Genomic DNA, 16,010 nt, shown 5'->3' with positions numbered 1-16,010 from the left:
TTCCTCCAGCATTTTGCGTGTTGTACTCTTTTCCTAGATGCTGCTTGGCCTGCTGAGTTCCTCCAGCATTTCGTGTGTGTTGCTTGGATTTCCAGCATCTGCAGATTTTCTCTTGTTTGCATTAAAGTCCTTGATTTGGAGGTGTCTAGATGCAGAGATGCAGTTGACGATCTACTATTTTCAGAAGAGATGCTGCCTCACTGTTCATGGTTATAACTCAGACCTGCACTTGCTTAATGGCAGTGAAACTGCTCCTGTTTCAATAAGAACAAACTAAACGTTCACTAATCACAACATTAATTAGCAAAGTCTAAACTGGAATAGAGTTCTGCAAAAGTTGGCAGAATAAGAGTTAATCCTTGCTTAACTATAAGAAAGTTGTGCTTATACAGTGTTTCATTCAGCTTAATTCAATGATCTAAAGAGCAATCGCTGTGCTTGACAAATAAAGACACCCACTTATTATGTAGGCTTAGGGTTACTTCCTGACAAATGCCCCAAGAAGTAATTTATACTTATTACAACTGCCTTGACCAGTGCTTACTGAATTCCTTCAGGAAGGTGGCAGTATCATTAAGAATACCTGCCACCGTAGCCATTCCCCTTTCTCCCTTCAACCTTGGAAGAAGATACAGGAACTTAAAAGCTCAAATGTCCAGATACAAACAGTTGCTTTCCCACAGTTATGAGACTCCTGAACCAATCACCTCTACCCAATGATGCTGCCACACCCTTAACTCCACTGCTCTGTTATTAAGAACTCTTTTTGCCCAACTTCAGTTTGCACCTCAATCTTTATACTACTTTCCTGCTGCGTCGCACTCATCGTTGTACTTTCATTTATAGTTTACTCATGCAGAACAAGGATTTCCATTGCACCCTGCTGTAAACGGCAATCAACTAATCTAAACCACTGCACAACAACTGAACTAATTTCTTTAGAAAGAGAAAATGTTGTTATCCTAAACTCGGCCAAAGATAATGAGGATTGACAAGGTGAGTTTAATCCCAGTTACCTCAGGGGGAGTATTCCACGTGACTGTCAGGTTCTCGTCCTTCGACTCTTGATTCTCACCTTCAGCACTCTTCACTGGATCTAGAGGAACCACAAGGTCATTGTAGATTCTTCTCCAAGGCAGAGTGAAGTCCACGCAAGAAGCTGTATACTTCTCTGGAGCCTCAATGACCAGACCCAGTGAATGGTAACAGACAAATCTCTCATCTGTCATTCACAGATACGTTGGTAATAGCTTACAAAACAGAAAAGGATGATGCCAGATGCCAGTGGAGCAACTTCATTATAATCTGTTTCTTGTCCTTACTTCTCTGTAGCCCTGCAACATTATCTTTGCACATTCACCCATTACTCCCTTTCTTTTGCCACTGACCTACACTAAATGGTAATGGGTTGAAGCCAATTTATCTACCAACAAATACTTAGGGTGTGGAGAGAAACTAGACCACCCCAGGGCAAGAGAAAATGAGGAAACTCCACATGGACAGTCTCAGAGGTCAGGATCGAACCAAGGCCGCCATAACTGTGAGGCAGCAGAAGAAACAGCTGTGTCAGCGTGCCACTTCCCTGCAGAGCTACGGGGAGGGGGGGGGGCAAATGCCTGTGCTGGGGGGAGGTCATGGGCACATTGAACTGCCAAAAATCAAGAATATTTCATGGAACCATTTAAATTCCTTTTGGAAACAGCCACTTGTATGAGGCATCTAGCAGCAATGCATTGGACAGGATAACAGTCAGTCTCTCTTTCTCTCAGAAACACACACACACACACACACACACACACACACACACACACACGCGCGCACACACACACCTTTGTCTGCTGAGCAGACTAGGCTTGAATCTGGAGACATTATGTGACATCAAGAAAAGGGCCAGCCCTAAAGTTGTGCCCAAGGACTGATTGGGGTCTGGGAGTTTAGTTTCAGTCATGTGATCTGGTGAAAGTAAACACCAATCACAAAACTTAAAACATGGTCTTCTTGCCAAATGCAACTGGTCTCCATCATCGTGAACTAAAGCAAAGCTCAACATTGCTTTGGTATGTCATCTTAACGGGCCGTGAATGCGCAAGTATACATTAGGCAAATTATATCAATGCACAGCAACACTGGACCCAGATGCCTGACTTAAAAACACTGGAGCTGTTTATATTAAATGTCGAGATTTCACAGTGAACACAATTGCTTAACACATTTCTATGCAAAGAATTTCAAGCCCTCAGCTGTTACGATTGCAATTTTTGAGATTAAGTACAGTTGCAAATTGGCAAATGTTTAAAAATACACACAACCCCAGGCATGCAATGGACAGAGGAACGGACAGCACATAGGGCACATGCAAACGTAGTCACAGAGTGTTGCTGAGCGCTTCTACACTGGACTGCACATGGGAAATAGGCAGTAAAACGACGAACAAACTTTGGGTCATTGTGAGTGCTCTTACTTTCTAAGCAGCTGGAGTGGAACTCAATGAAGAACTTGGTCTTAGATTTTGTTTTCAGAGTGGCTTCACAGTGGAGGAAATTGATTGTGCCCGCTGAGTCAGCATTGTTGGGGTCTGAGAAGTAATGTGACAAGTTAGTGTGGTATCAATTATTAACATCACTCAGTCACTCCAACTCTACTATCGTTGCTCTGTGATTGGACTTTTCTAAACGGACAGATGCAGAGCATTAATAGAAGACTGTTTCTCTCTCCCTCTCACCACTCCCCTCCATCAGCCCACTCTCTGTTGTCTGTCCCCACACCCTGTGATGACCCATCTATCTTCTGTAATTATCTCCTCGATGGTGGGTGGGCAGTTTTAACAACCCGTTGTAGTGTCTTCCTGTCTGCCACAGTGCAATTTCCGTACCATGCAGTGATGAGCATTTTAGGATGCTCTATACTGTGTTTCTGTGGCAGGACATGGTGTGCACAGTACAGCTCTCTTCAGTTTTCTCAGAAAAAGGCACTGGGAAGCTTTTCTGACTGTGTAGAATGTATTCAGGGACCATGAGAGATTGTGTGTGATGTGTACTCCTGAGAGTTTGAAAATGCTTGCAGTTTCCACTGCTGTGTCACCGATGTAGGGAGGGGTGCGAGTGGTACGAGTTCTACTGAAGTCGATAACCATCTCCTTTGTCTTGTTGACATTGAGGAAGAGGTTATTTGCCCAGCATCAGACCTTGAGCTGTAGGCCGTCTCATTGTTGTTGGTGATGAGCCCCACCACTGTCGTGTCATCGGTGAACCTGACAATGTGATTGCTCGGGTGTTTGGCCGTGTGGTCAATGTGTGAGCAGAGTGTGCAGCAATGGGCTCAGCACACAGCCCTCAGAGGACAACCATGTTGAGGATGATGGGGAGGGAGGAGCATCTATGCACCCTGACTATCTGAGGTCTAGCGGTTCAGAAGTCCAACACAGGGGTATACTTAGACCACAGAGTAGCAGTTTGCTCATGAAGCTCTGTGACACAATAGTGCTGAACGCAGAACTGAAATGCAGAAACAACAGTCTGACAAAAGTGTCCTTGTTTTCTAGGCGTGCCAGAGCATCTGTCGTCGAGTGGTTCAGTTGGTAAACATATTGGTGAGTGCCCAGTGCAGTAGGAATGGGGTTTTTGATTTGTGTCATTACCAGCCATTCAAAGCACCTCATGATGATTGGATTCTGTGCTGCTGGGCAGTAGTCATTTATTTCTGAGGGTGTAGAGTTCTTTGGTACAGGGATGATGGTGGCCGATTTGAAACAGCAGTCTGGATGAGTGAAGCATTGAAGGAGTCAGTGAGCTGGTGTGCATACTCCGGGTCCCTGGCCTGGGATGTTGTCTGGCCCAGCCGCCTTGTGGGAGTCGACTCTCTGCAGAGTCCTTCTTGCATTTACAGCAATTACAGACAGTGGCTGCTCACCTGGGGTGGGGGGGGGGGGTAGCTTTCGTAGCTGGCATTATGTTGCATGCCTCGAAGTGTGCACAAAAGTTGTCTAGAGTGTCAGGAAGCAAGGCGTCACTGGTACAGTCTATGCTGTTTATTCTTGCATAGTCCTTGATGTCCAGCCACGTACAGTCGGGATCATTATTGGACAGGTGTTCCTGAAATTTCTGTGCGTAGGCAGTCTTTTCTCTCTTGCTGCCCAAGATGGGCTTTCCCCTGGCTGATCTGAGAGATGCTCTGTCTTCAGACTCTGTGTTCTAGGTCTTTAGCAGGGAGTTCACCTCTGCATTCAGCCAGGGTTTCTGCTTGGGCTGTGAGATGATTGTTCTTGAGGTGTCGATGTCGTCTACACACTTACTGAGGCAGCCAGTGACAGCTGAGGCACATTCCGAGGTCTGCATCTGCTCTGGTTGTGGTGGCCTCCTTGAACACCTGCCATCTGGTCCGTTCAAAACAGTCCTGAAGCATAGAGATTGCCTCATTAGGCCACACAGTGATGGTCCTCTTGACTGGTTTCTCCATTTTCAGCAGCGGTTGGTATGCGGGGATAACATTATGGAGGTGTGGTCAGAGAGGCTACAATGAGGGCGTAGGCTTTGTAATACCATGTCCGTATCTATAAACATGGTCCAGTCTGTTTGCTCCCCTGGCGGCCATGGTAACATGTTGGTGGGACGTATCCTTCAGGTTAACGTGACTGAAGTCTCCTGCGATTATGAAGGGGCTTGTTTTATAGAGACCTCATGATACTATAAAGCTCTCCCAGTGCGACCTTGGCGTTCATGCACAGTGGGTGCAGACAGCGGCGATGAACACAACAGCAAACTCCCTGAGCAGGTCATTGTAAGATGTTCAATTCAACATTCAAGATTGTTTAATGCTATTTACTGCACACAAGTGTTAAAGGAGAATTAATAATCGTTACTCCAGATCTGATACCACAGAATGAAAAACAAACACAATAATATTTTTTAAAAAACAATAAATATAAATACACAAAATAGCTTATATACATAAATTGATTGTATATTCATAAAGTGATGCTGGACTGTACATAAGGTGGCTGACAGGAAATATTAAAGTAGTGGTGGAGTTGGTGGGTGGAGGTGTTGATATCAGCCTTACTGCTTGGGGAAAGTGCAGTAACTGGTTTTGACTCTGGGGGGGGGCCTGACAGGAATGCTACATAGTCTCCTCCCTGATGGGAGTGGAACAAACAATCCATGAGCAGAATGGGTGGGATCCTTCATGAGGCTACTGGCCCTTTCCCGGCTCCTTTTGATATCGATGTCCTTGATGGCAGATAGGCCGGTGCTGGTGATGCGTTGTCAGGATGCTCTCTTCTGCGCATCTGTAGAATGACGCGGGCATAGATGTGCATTGTCCAGCTCTCTTCAGCCTCCTCAGAAAGTAGAGCCATTGCTGAGCTTTACTGACTGTGTAGGATGTGTTCTGGGACTGTGAGAGGTTGTGTGAGATGTTCACTCCCAGTAGTCTGAAACTGCTGACAGTTTCCACTGCTGTGGTGCCACTGTAAAGAGCGGTGTGAGTGGTGTGAGTTCTCCTGAAGTCGATAATCATCTCCTTTGTCTTGCTGACATTGAGGAAGAGGTTATTTGCCCAGCACCAGACCTTGAGCTCTTCTACCTCCTCTCTGTAGACTGTCTCATTGTTGTTGGTGATGAGCCCCACCGTCATGTCATCAGTGAACCTGACAATGTGATTGCTCGGGTGTTTGGCCGTGTGGTCAATGTGTGAGCAGAGTGTGCAGCAATGGGCTCAGCACACAGCCCTCGGAGGACAACCATGTTGAGGATGATGCGAGGGGAAGAACGATTGTGCAACCTGGCTATCTGAGGTCTGTTAAGTTAGGATATCCAACACCCAGTTGCAGAGAGACTTATTTAGACTGAGGAGTGGAGTTTGGTCACCAAGGTCTGCGGGACAGTAGTGTTGAATGCCGAACTGGAATCCAGAAACAGCATTCTGACATACAGTAAGCGTCCTTGTTTCGAGGTATGTCAGGGCCAGGTGCATGACAGATGTTATGGTATCTGTTGTAGGGCGGTTCTGTCTAAGCATATTGGTGTGTGTCCAGTGGCAGGAACAGAGGTTTTGATATGTGGTGTTATCAGCCGTTCAAAGCACTTCATGATGATTGGCATCGGTGCCACTGGGCAGTAATTGTTCCGTTCTGAGGGCAGAGAGTTCTTTAGTACAGGGATAATGGTCACTGATTTGTAGCTATTGCCCCAGAACACAAGCTTGTGTACAGACCTTTGTTAATGTACACACATATACTACTTCCTTGCCTTTCCCCAAAAGGGAATCTCTGTCTTTGTGGAACAGTATCTGCCCAAATTGAAATGCCAAGTCAGACATTGTTCAGCCATGTTTCGGTGAAAACCAGAATGCAGCAGTTTCTCATCTCTGTTCATTCATTCTCAGTCTCAGTGTCAGTTTTATTTTCTAGCTGGCAGACATTGGGCAGGAAAAGCGATGGTACTGACAGCCACACATATCAACTATTAGGTTTCCTCACAAGGTTGATTTAAGCCTTGTTTATCTCAGCTTCTCCCTATACTTGGAAGAGTTTCTTTCCCCAACCACCCTCAGATCTACAAGACACAGAAGTGGAATTAGGCCATTTGGCCCATCAAATCTGATTCACCAATCATGGCTGATTTATTTTCCCTCTCAACCCTAGTCTCCTGCCTTCTCCCTGTAACCTCTACTGCCCTTACTCATCAAGATCCTATCACCCTCTGCTTTAAGTATACCCAGTCCTGCTCAGATCCTGCCCATAGCCTCTGCTGACGTTCCCTCATTGAATACAAGTCGGGGTGTAGATCAGACTGCAATCAGGATGATAAGCAACATTCAAGACCACCGTAGCCTCGGCCAGTTCATGGTTAGCATAACATTAAGCACAATAATGGCAGGATTAGACCATTCTCTAACTTACTCAACAAGTTCCTGTGGGAAAAGGTCTGGTAAATATTGCTGAGATCTTCTACAACACCAATATGTTCCTGAACTATTTCAATAGTTTGATTCATTTAAAATCCTGAAATCTATCTGTTGATAACTGATCCTCCAAAATCCTCCAGGACTGTCTATTCACCACCCTCCGAAGGTCTCTGTGCCAGTTATTTTGTTCCACATTAGGTAGGTGCCCCAGTCATGTTGAACTTTGGTGCTGAACATACTACGGCGGCCCTTAAAGGAGAACTGAGTTACCTTGGCAGCTACTAACCAGTTTTAGAAACGAACTGCGTTGACACGCCCACCTCATAAGTTGCAAACACTGGTGAATGGTCGCTGGTGACTATATCCGTGGTGCACCCTGTGATTGAGAACCAACAGTTTACCAATATGTACACATATTAAAATAACAGCAGGACCTGAGGCCCCTATGAACTCCGGTAAATTCTGTGCAAACCATTGTTGTACAATTGAACATCAATTTAACCTAGAGTAGAGTGAAACTGCACCCATTTCTAAGTCTATCAGTGCCTGGGAGAAAAATTGACCTCTGATTTTCCAGCAAGATTGTCACTGAATCAATCTATTGCATTCATTAAAAACACAGTCACGATGCACCCAATCATCAACATCTCCCCGCACAGTCGAAGACATCTATCGGAGGTTATATCTCAGCAAGGTGATATCCATCATTAAGGACACCCACCATTTCGACCACACTTTCTTCTCGCTGATGTTATCAGGTAGGAGCTACAGCAGCCTAGAGACTCGCCTCAAGGTTCAACAACAGTTTCTTCCACCACCATCAGGTCTTGAATTAACCTGAATATCCCTAATTCTACATCAGACAATATTTCCCTCAACCTGCATTAATGTTATTCTGTCAACTTTTGTTTATATTGTTGTGTAAGTTAGGTATAATTTATGTAACTTATGTTTTTAATGTACTGGCTGTAAAAAGCTAATTTTCCTGGTATTTATACCACCGACAATGAACTTCAACTCCTCATGAGGATCCTTTGATTCTTATCGTTTCATAACCCACTGCCGGGTTCACTCCTTGTTTTTGATGGCTAGATTTCTGGCAATAGAGGAGAGATGTCATGTACGTAGGTCATGCTATTTTGTGTGCAAGTGACCCCATAGAATATTGGAGGAGCTACCATGAATCCACTTAGAGCATCACCACCTAATGGTGATATTTCAATGGTAATTGGTTACTATCACATTAAAACACAAGAAGGTACAAGTAGCTTGTTGGGATGCAGGTCATAGAGTCATAGAGAAGTACAGCACAGAAACAGACCCTTCGGCCCATCCAGTCCATGCCAAGCCTTTTAAACAGCTTACTCCCATCGACCTGGACCTTAGCTATTCATACCCCAGCCTTTCATGTACCCATCCAGACTTCTCTTAAATGTTCAAATTGAGCTTGCATGCACCACTTGTGCTGGCAGCTTGATCCGCACTCTCACGAACCTCTGAGGGAAGAAGGTTCCCTTCACATTCCCCCTTATATTTATCACCTCTCACTCTGAACCCTGACCTCCAGTTGTAGTTGTAGTCCCACCCAACCTCAGTGGAAAACTCCTGCTTGATTTTACCCTATCTATACCACTCACAATTTTGTATGTCTATCAAATCTCCTCTCAATCTAGAATCCTAACCTATTCAATCTTCCTTCTAACTCAGGTCCTCCAGACCTGGCAATATCCTTGCAAATTTTATCTGCACTCTTTCAACCTGATAGATATCTTTCCTGTAGGCAGGTGACCACAATGCTCCAAATTAGACCTCACCAACACCTTATACAACTTCAACATAACATCCCATGTCCTTTACTCAGTACATTGATCTATAAGGGCCAATGTGCCAAAAGCTTTCTTTATAACCCTATCAATGTGTGACACCAGTTTCAATGAATTATGGACCTGTACTCCCAGATCCCTTTGATCTACCACACCCCTCAGTGCTCTACCGTTCACTGTGTAAGACCTACCCTGGTTGGTCCTGCCAAAGTGCAACACCTCACACATGCCTGCATTATATTTCATCTGCCATTTTTCCAGCTGCTGCAGATCCCACTGTGAGCTTTGATAGTCTTCCTCACTGCCCGCTATGAATTCATGAAAGAATGTAATGTGACAGAGCTACATAAATTCATGCTCTCTCTATGCATATGTAGAATGCAATGACATGACCAATGTGATTTTCTGCATAAACAATTGTGTTTTTGAGCCTGCGTGCAGGTCTTTTCACACTGGAGTTCACAGGCAGGTGTGTGACCAGTCAGGAGACTGGCCCCTCTGCCAGATTTTCTCATTTACTATATCTTATGTGTTCTCTGATCTGCTGCATGAATAAGGGGTTCTTTTAAAGAACCATGTTAAATGCAAACAAGCACAGGTCAAAAAGAAAGAAACTCCCTTACCATATGATTGACACATAACATGAACTTTGGGATAGCTTTTCCACAGCACACGATCACACCAGGATGGCAAGTTATACTTCAGCTGGGGACAGAGTAGATGGTTACCAAATACCAGGACCAAGAGCCAATGCAATCCCCCAAATCAACTCTTACTCAAACCCAATCTACAAGTGATTTTCTCCCAATACCACAACCTGCTAGGTCTCTCCAAGAGCCTCTGCTGACAGACACTCCCAGGAACTTCCTGCACCGCGCTCTGAAATGATGGGGGATGCAGGTTTGAGGAAACTGACTGAGGGGAACCATCGACTTGCTGCATGGAGGCACAGGAAGGGCAGATACTGGAATCTGGTGCAACAAACAATCTGCTGGAAGAAACGACTGGGACGTGCAGCAGCTGTGTGCAGACAGGAACTGTCAGTGTTTCAGGTCGGAAACCCCGAACCAGGGGGGAGACGGCCTGTGTAAAGATGAAGGAGGTGGATCAGACAGAGGCACAAGGAGATTGGAACCTGGGAAAGGATGAAGCATGTCAGACAGATTGAGTTGGGGGGAGGGGAGTGGGAGGAGGTTGAGTTGAGGTGAGGGAAGGGGAGGAGGGGAGGAGGGGAGGAGGGGAGGGGGGAGGGGGAGGGGGGGAGGAGGGAGGAGGGAGGAGGGGAGGAGGGAGGAGATGAGAGAGAAGGAGGGAGAGACAGTGGGAGGGGAGGGATAGAAGGAGGGATAGAAGGGGAGAGAAGGGAGGAGCGAAAGAAGGAGGGGGAGCGAAAGAAGGAGGGAGGGTATGGGAGAGAAGAGGTCGAGCTGGGAGAAAGAGGCAGATGAATGATAGACAGAAGCAGGCAAAAAAAGAAGATAGGAGACAGATGGACCCAAGTGGGAGACGGAGCAGTACAGGTAGAGACCGGTTAGGAGAGTGAGAAGCAGGAACAGAAAGCCGACCACTATTGGAATCTGATATCTAAGGGAAACAGCGAAGGGCAGATAGAAGCTGCTGAGTCTGAAGGAAACTTATCCTGTGACTAGTCCATGCTAAGCCTGTCTTGATAGAGTCTGATGGGGCAGTATAAAGGAAGCATTAACCAAAACCCCATGCCGCACTGTTAACGATGACTCCCCACACGGGGTGGCACAGAAGTACAGTGGTTAACAGAACGCTTTACAGTACCAGCGACCCAGGTTCAAGTCCTGCCACTGTCTGTAAGGAGTTTGTACATTCTCCCCGTGACCGCGTGGGTTTCCTCCAGGTGCTCCAGTGTCCTCCCAGAGTCCAAAGACAGACCGGTTGGTAGGTTAATTGATCATTGTATATTGTCCCATGATTAAGCCAGGGTTAAGTAGGTGGGTTGCTGGGCAGTGTGAGTCGAACGGCTGGGAGGAGGTGGCTGGATGGAGGGATGGATGGCTGGATGGATATTCTAACAAATTCAAAATCAGCACGTGAAAGCAAATTGGAGGAGATATGTCCCTGATACTCACTCCTGTGGCCTTCTGTTTGATGTAGTTGTACGTGTCTCTGCTGTCACGTTCGTAACGATAGGTTGGAGGGAAAGTAATCTCTTCCTCCTCTGCAGTGTGAAAAATACAAGCAATTTACTTCCATCCTCCCCACCATTACCTAATGAAGGAGATAACTTACCAAAGCAATCAAACTTTAATTACAGGCACCCAGCAGCCAGTCTCGAGTCTATCTGATCTAAATTTCTATACTCAACCCAGCAATATTACTATTTCTGTAATGAGCACATATATTGCTGAAATGGAATTATGCCTGTAACTACTGATCATTGACAGAAACTCATTGAATCAAACTAAGACTAGTCTCTGATACCTATAATGAACTACCTGAAAATGCTGCCTAATATCTTTACTTCTTGTCTCTATCTAATCTCTTCAGAATCAGATTTAATATCACTGGCATAGAGATCCTGAAATTTGTTGTTTTGTTACAGCAGTACAGTACAATAAATGACAAAAAAAAAACAACTCATAATGAGAAAAACATATACATATACATAAAATAAAAAATGAATTAAATAAGTAGTGCAAAAACAGAGCAAAAAAAAAGTGCAGTGCTGTCCACAGGTTCATGTCCATTCAGAAATCTAATGGCAGCGGGGAAGAAGCCATTCCTGAACCGGTGTGTGTGTGTGTGTGTGTCTTCAGCCTCCTGTACCTCCTTGTTGATGGTAACAATGGGAAGGGGCCACGCCATGAGTGATGGATGCTGCCTTTTTGAGACATTGCCTTTAGAGGATGTCCTCTATGCTGGGGAGGCTAGTGCCTATGATGGAGCTGCAGTTTTTGACTGATCTGCAGTTTTTTTCCGATCCTGTGCATTGGCCCCTTGCTGGAGACTTTGGTAAGTCTCTTCAAACTTCTAATGAAATATGGTTGCAGCCGTGTCTTCTTTGTAATCAATATGTTGGGCCCAGGTTAGATCTTTGGAGACGTTGACACCCAGGAACTTGAAACTGCCCACCCACCCCTTTCACTGTTGATCCCTCAATGAAGATTGTGTTATTTGAACATTTGTTAATTGTTATAAGTGTTGGATCTGGAGACATTATGACCAAGAATTTCTTCAGAAGTCAAGAACGACACATAAAAACCTCAGGTTATGGCCATTTTGTTAGGTGTTCATAGCAAAGAAATAACAATTACCATCTCATTCCACTGTAGGGAGAGAGGAAAACGCGAGAGAGCAAAGAACCAAAAACATTATAATCATCTTGTACTTAACTCAAACTACACAGATAAGAGAAATTCCATTGATAAAGCAAAAAAGTCAAGTTCAGTTCTGACTATTGTTTCCAACAATGCATTTAAGCCCAATAACCCACTGCATGAAGAATTTACCCAAACCCTCATCCTGCTATCGTGTTGCCTGGTCAGTGAGTTAGAGGGCAGTGTTAACATTATTATAACCTTCTGTCATCCTGAATATCTCCAATAGCCTGCTACTTTCCCCACACCAAATAATACCATCTTTGTTTCTTAAGCCATTCCTCATACCCAGAGCTCTCTCATACCAGTGAACCTCTGTGTAGGGTTGAGGCTCCTCTGACTAAAGGTTGCCTGACTGTAGACCATGTTCTCAGTGCAGTGTTCAGTCTCCTGCTGCATACTACCGAGCGACAGCATGAAATCTGCCATAGTTTTACGATGTTGTGTTCACTTTTCCACTATGGGTCACCGCCCACATCCTGCGGCAGTTTCCCAGCGTGCACACAGCCCGAGCCCTTGTACACCATGGAGCCTCTCTCCATCAGAGCCAGGTGGAGGTTGGGCTAAGATGGGGTTATTGGTACTGGGGTAGGCAGAGAGGAACCCAAACAGTGGAGAAGTGGGGACAGTACAACCATGGCAGAGGGAACAGGTGCAGAAAGCATGACTTTGAGAACAGGTTGGGGTAATTGAAGGGAGAGGTCTGGTGGCCCGATTCCTCAAGGTATGGCCGAAAGAGTCGGGGCAGCAGAGCTGGGGAAGTGATTAAGTCGGTAGGAGAAGACGGTTATTTAAGGGCACAACTGGAATTGGGTTGAATAGTGAGAATGGACTGGACTGTGGACTAATCCGGTCAATGTCCAGTGACAGCAACTTACCAAGGGTCTGGTGATAGGGTCTTATTAGAGAAGGTCTGCTAACATGATATGATTAGTTGGGGACTGGTGATGGGGATTAAAAAAGGAGCTATGGGTCAGATACACACAGATGGGATCAAGGAAATTGTTGAAAGAGTACAGTGGATGCAGGAGATGGGGGATGGGGGTTGAGTGAAAAGGGGGGACAAGATACATTTTGCAGATACGATTAAGGAAAATTCAAACATACTTTATGAATTATATTAAGGGAAAAAAGGGTACTAGGGAGAATACATGACCCTTCAAAGACCCCCAAACAGTGTGCCATTCAAATAAATTTCTAAGTATTGTCTTTGTAAGAATGTGGATAGTTGGTTGTACGGGGGTTAAGAAAGTTTAGTGGTCATCGTGTCAGTACTTCCATGGAGGGAGTGGTCAGGCCCATGTCTTTCACCCCTATCCCTCGCATCATGTCCTTACGGAACTGGAGGAAAATCTTCTTGTCATTCTTCTCGATGGTCAGCTGGTCCTTGGCCAACAGTTCTTGGTACTGCTGCTGCTTGATCTTCTCCACAATATTCTCCGCTTCCTGCTCAAAATCGAGGGAGATTTAATTAAAATGGCACCTTGCACTAAGTCCCGGTCGGGAAATTATCAAAGTATGTATACATTATATAACCTTGAGATTGGTCTGCTTGCTGGCAGCCACAGAGCGAAAAAACCAGAAAAACCCAAAAAACATCAAACACCTAGTGCGCAGAGAGTAAGAAAGAAAAGTCGTGCAAACAATAAGAGTAAGCAAATAGCATTCATAACAATAGTCTGACAAAAGACATGAAGCCTCAGTTCATCACCGAGCTGAATGAACATTGTGGGACCACATACATGAAGCTAGGCTTCACTGCAGCCAGAGTGGTCACAACCTCAGCTCATTGCCGAGCTGAGTGAATGTCGTGGAGCAACGAGCAGAACCAACCCATCCCTCGTGTCCGGCTCTGACACCCTGACTTTTTCCAATCAGGCCTGGTGCTTAAATTGTCTAAATACTGGGTCCTTCCTCACTCTCGAACCTGGATCCCGCCGCCACTATTCGGACCAGCGATTAAATCAATCAGACATCAGGACTTTCCTCGCTCCCACCTCCACTTGCCTTACTCTTCTCCTCCCGTCTCAGCCATGCCTCGCCTTTGCCTCCCCCTGCCTCCGCACGCCTCCCCATTGTTAGCAGTGATCGTTATCTATAAGAAGTTTAATAGTTTTCTTTGTTTTGTAATTTGCAGCCGATAAGTAGTCCTGGGCATCACCACCACCACCTTAAACCAGTTGACATTGAAACAGCCAAGTGGGTCACTAATGACGTTTGTTAAATTCCTTCATTTGCAAAGTTGCCAAAATGCTGCTATCAGGCTTACCTGAGTAATGCCTTTGTTTATACCCGTGTCTGGCTCAGTGCAACATTCCCCAAGATCTGCTGAAAGTTTTTGCAATTGCCGGCATTTACCCTCAACCTGTGATCATTGCCACATTTCCAATATATGCAACATTCTTCTATGCACTGGAGAGAGTGATTGCATTGGAACAGGTGGCAGGAGAGTGTTCTGGCGGGGTCAGAGGGATCTGGAAGGCTGCTAAAGAACACCTCAGAATGCATTACTGTGCAAGGGAGCCACAGAGACACTCCGAGATTACAGCTTGGCTCAGTTGGATTGAGGTTGCCGGGAGATTGTTGGATGACCAGCAGTGCAGTCCATGAACATCTTCAGTTCAGCAAAGCACATAATGCAGGCAATCTCTCCGTGTGCTCCACGTTAAGGAAAGCTCAACCGGCTTCTTCCATTTGAGTATATCACATGGCTGCATGAAGGTATTTCTTTAATTGAATGAGTATTTAGAAGATGTTGTGTTAGTTTGGATTGGAAACATTGGAGCTACAGTGTGCAGTGGTTCACACACTGCCCTCTCACACCCTGGGACTGAAAAAGACCAAAAGAAGATCATAAAACTGCTGAGAGTCCAGAGTGAGGGGGCGGGGAGGAGATGTGAAGTATCTGATAGAGTGAAACAGGGGTTACCATGGGGATAAACAAAATTATCTGGTCAATGAGTGAATGGGAGCCGTTAAAAAATAAGAACATAGGCAAATTAACCCAAGGAAAGAGGAAGCATAGTTGAAAATTGTGTTGGAGATGAATTCTGTCTGTTGAACTACTTGGAAAGAATTTTACACTGCAAAATAGGTGCTAAAGCAAATCCTGTTGAAAAGTCAGAAATCACATTTTTCAACCATACCAAAACACTTAGACATGCCCAATGTTGCTCAACTCCAGCATGAATTAATCTTCAAATTCAGCATCAGGCTTTCTGAAACACGCATGAATGTTCTTGGCCTTCATTTTCATGAAGTACGATTTTAATACATATTGTTAAACACCGTAAAAAGCAACTTTAATATTCTTTAAAACACACATAGATCAAATGCTCTGTTAACCCAAGTCTCTAGTTATCAGAAGATTAAAATGTCCATCACACTTTTCACTTAGATGCATCACACCTTAACAAAAATATTATACCTAATTATTTGCTGGGATAAAATAACAATGTTTTTTTTCCCCAAAGAGACTACAGTGAGAAAACTGTTTCACAAGTATTCACCCTATACAGGCAGCAGAGCAGTTAAATTACTGCTCCAGCAACCCAGTGCCCAAGGCTATCAATCAGAGATCCAGGTAGAAATTTTAAATCTTGGTAACATGGATCCATAACAAATAAGGAGAAGATGGCGGCGCGACGCAGCTTGCGCGGCCACTCCGGTGAATGATATCTGTAATCTGTCAAGTAGCGTGTCGTGCATAATCCTGATTTGATGGAGACAGACGTGAGAGAATGGAGGAACATCTGGAGAAACTTCTGAAATGCTTTTCTCGCTGCCGCTGCTACTGTGTGATCCAGAATCACCAGAGGGGAAGGCCCTGAGTCCTCGGCTTTGCTTGTTGCTCGGCGGCCGGGACGGGGTCGAAGCGCTTGGCAGCGATGGTGCTCGGTGTCGAAGGGCTGGTCGGAGGCTGGAAGTTTTCGGA

At 45.2% G+C, this 16,010-nt stretch overlaps 1 protein-coding gene across 4 annotated transcripts in view; it reads right to left on the bottom strand.

Moving 5' to 3' along the window:
* The window catches only part of inpp5d (inositol polyphosphate-5-phosphatase D), a 149,706-nt gene that overhangs the window by 43,233 nt on the left and 90,463 nt on the right, over nucleotides 1-16,010 (bottom strand). For all 4 annotated transcript variants that reach the window (XM_072255668.1, XM_072255669.1, XM_072255670.1 and 1 more), the window contains 6 exons: nucleotides 13,414-13,522; nucleotides 10,829-10,917; nucleotides 9,350-9,431; nucleotides 7,190-7,279; nucleotides 2,462-2,575; nucleotides 1,017-1,096 (listed from right to left, as the gene is read on the bottom strand). In XM_072255668.1, the coding sequence (XP_072111769.1) occupies nucleotides 1,017-1,096; nucleotides 2,462-2,575; nucleotides 7,190-7,279; nucleotides 9,350-9,431; nucleotides 10,829-10,917; nucleotides 13,414-13,522 (564 nt within the window). The remainder of the gene's footprint in view (nucleotides 1-1,016; nucleotides 1,097-2,461; nucleotides 2,576-7,189; nucleotides 7,280-9,349; nucleotides 9,432-10,828; nucleotides 10,918-13,413; nucleotides 13,523-16,010) is intronic.

The sequence above is a fragment of the Mobula birostris genome, chromosome 4 (genome assembly GCF_030028105.1).
Source record: "Mobula birostris isolate sMobBir1 chromosome 4, sMobBir1.hap1, whole genome shotgun sequence".
Lineage (NCBI taxonomy): Eukaryota > Metazoa > Chordata > Chondrichthyes > Myliobatiformes > Myliobatidae > Mobula > Mobula birostris.
The sequence above is the reverse complement of the archived record's forward strand: the minus strand, read 5'-3'. Positions and strand labels throughout refer to the sequence as shown.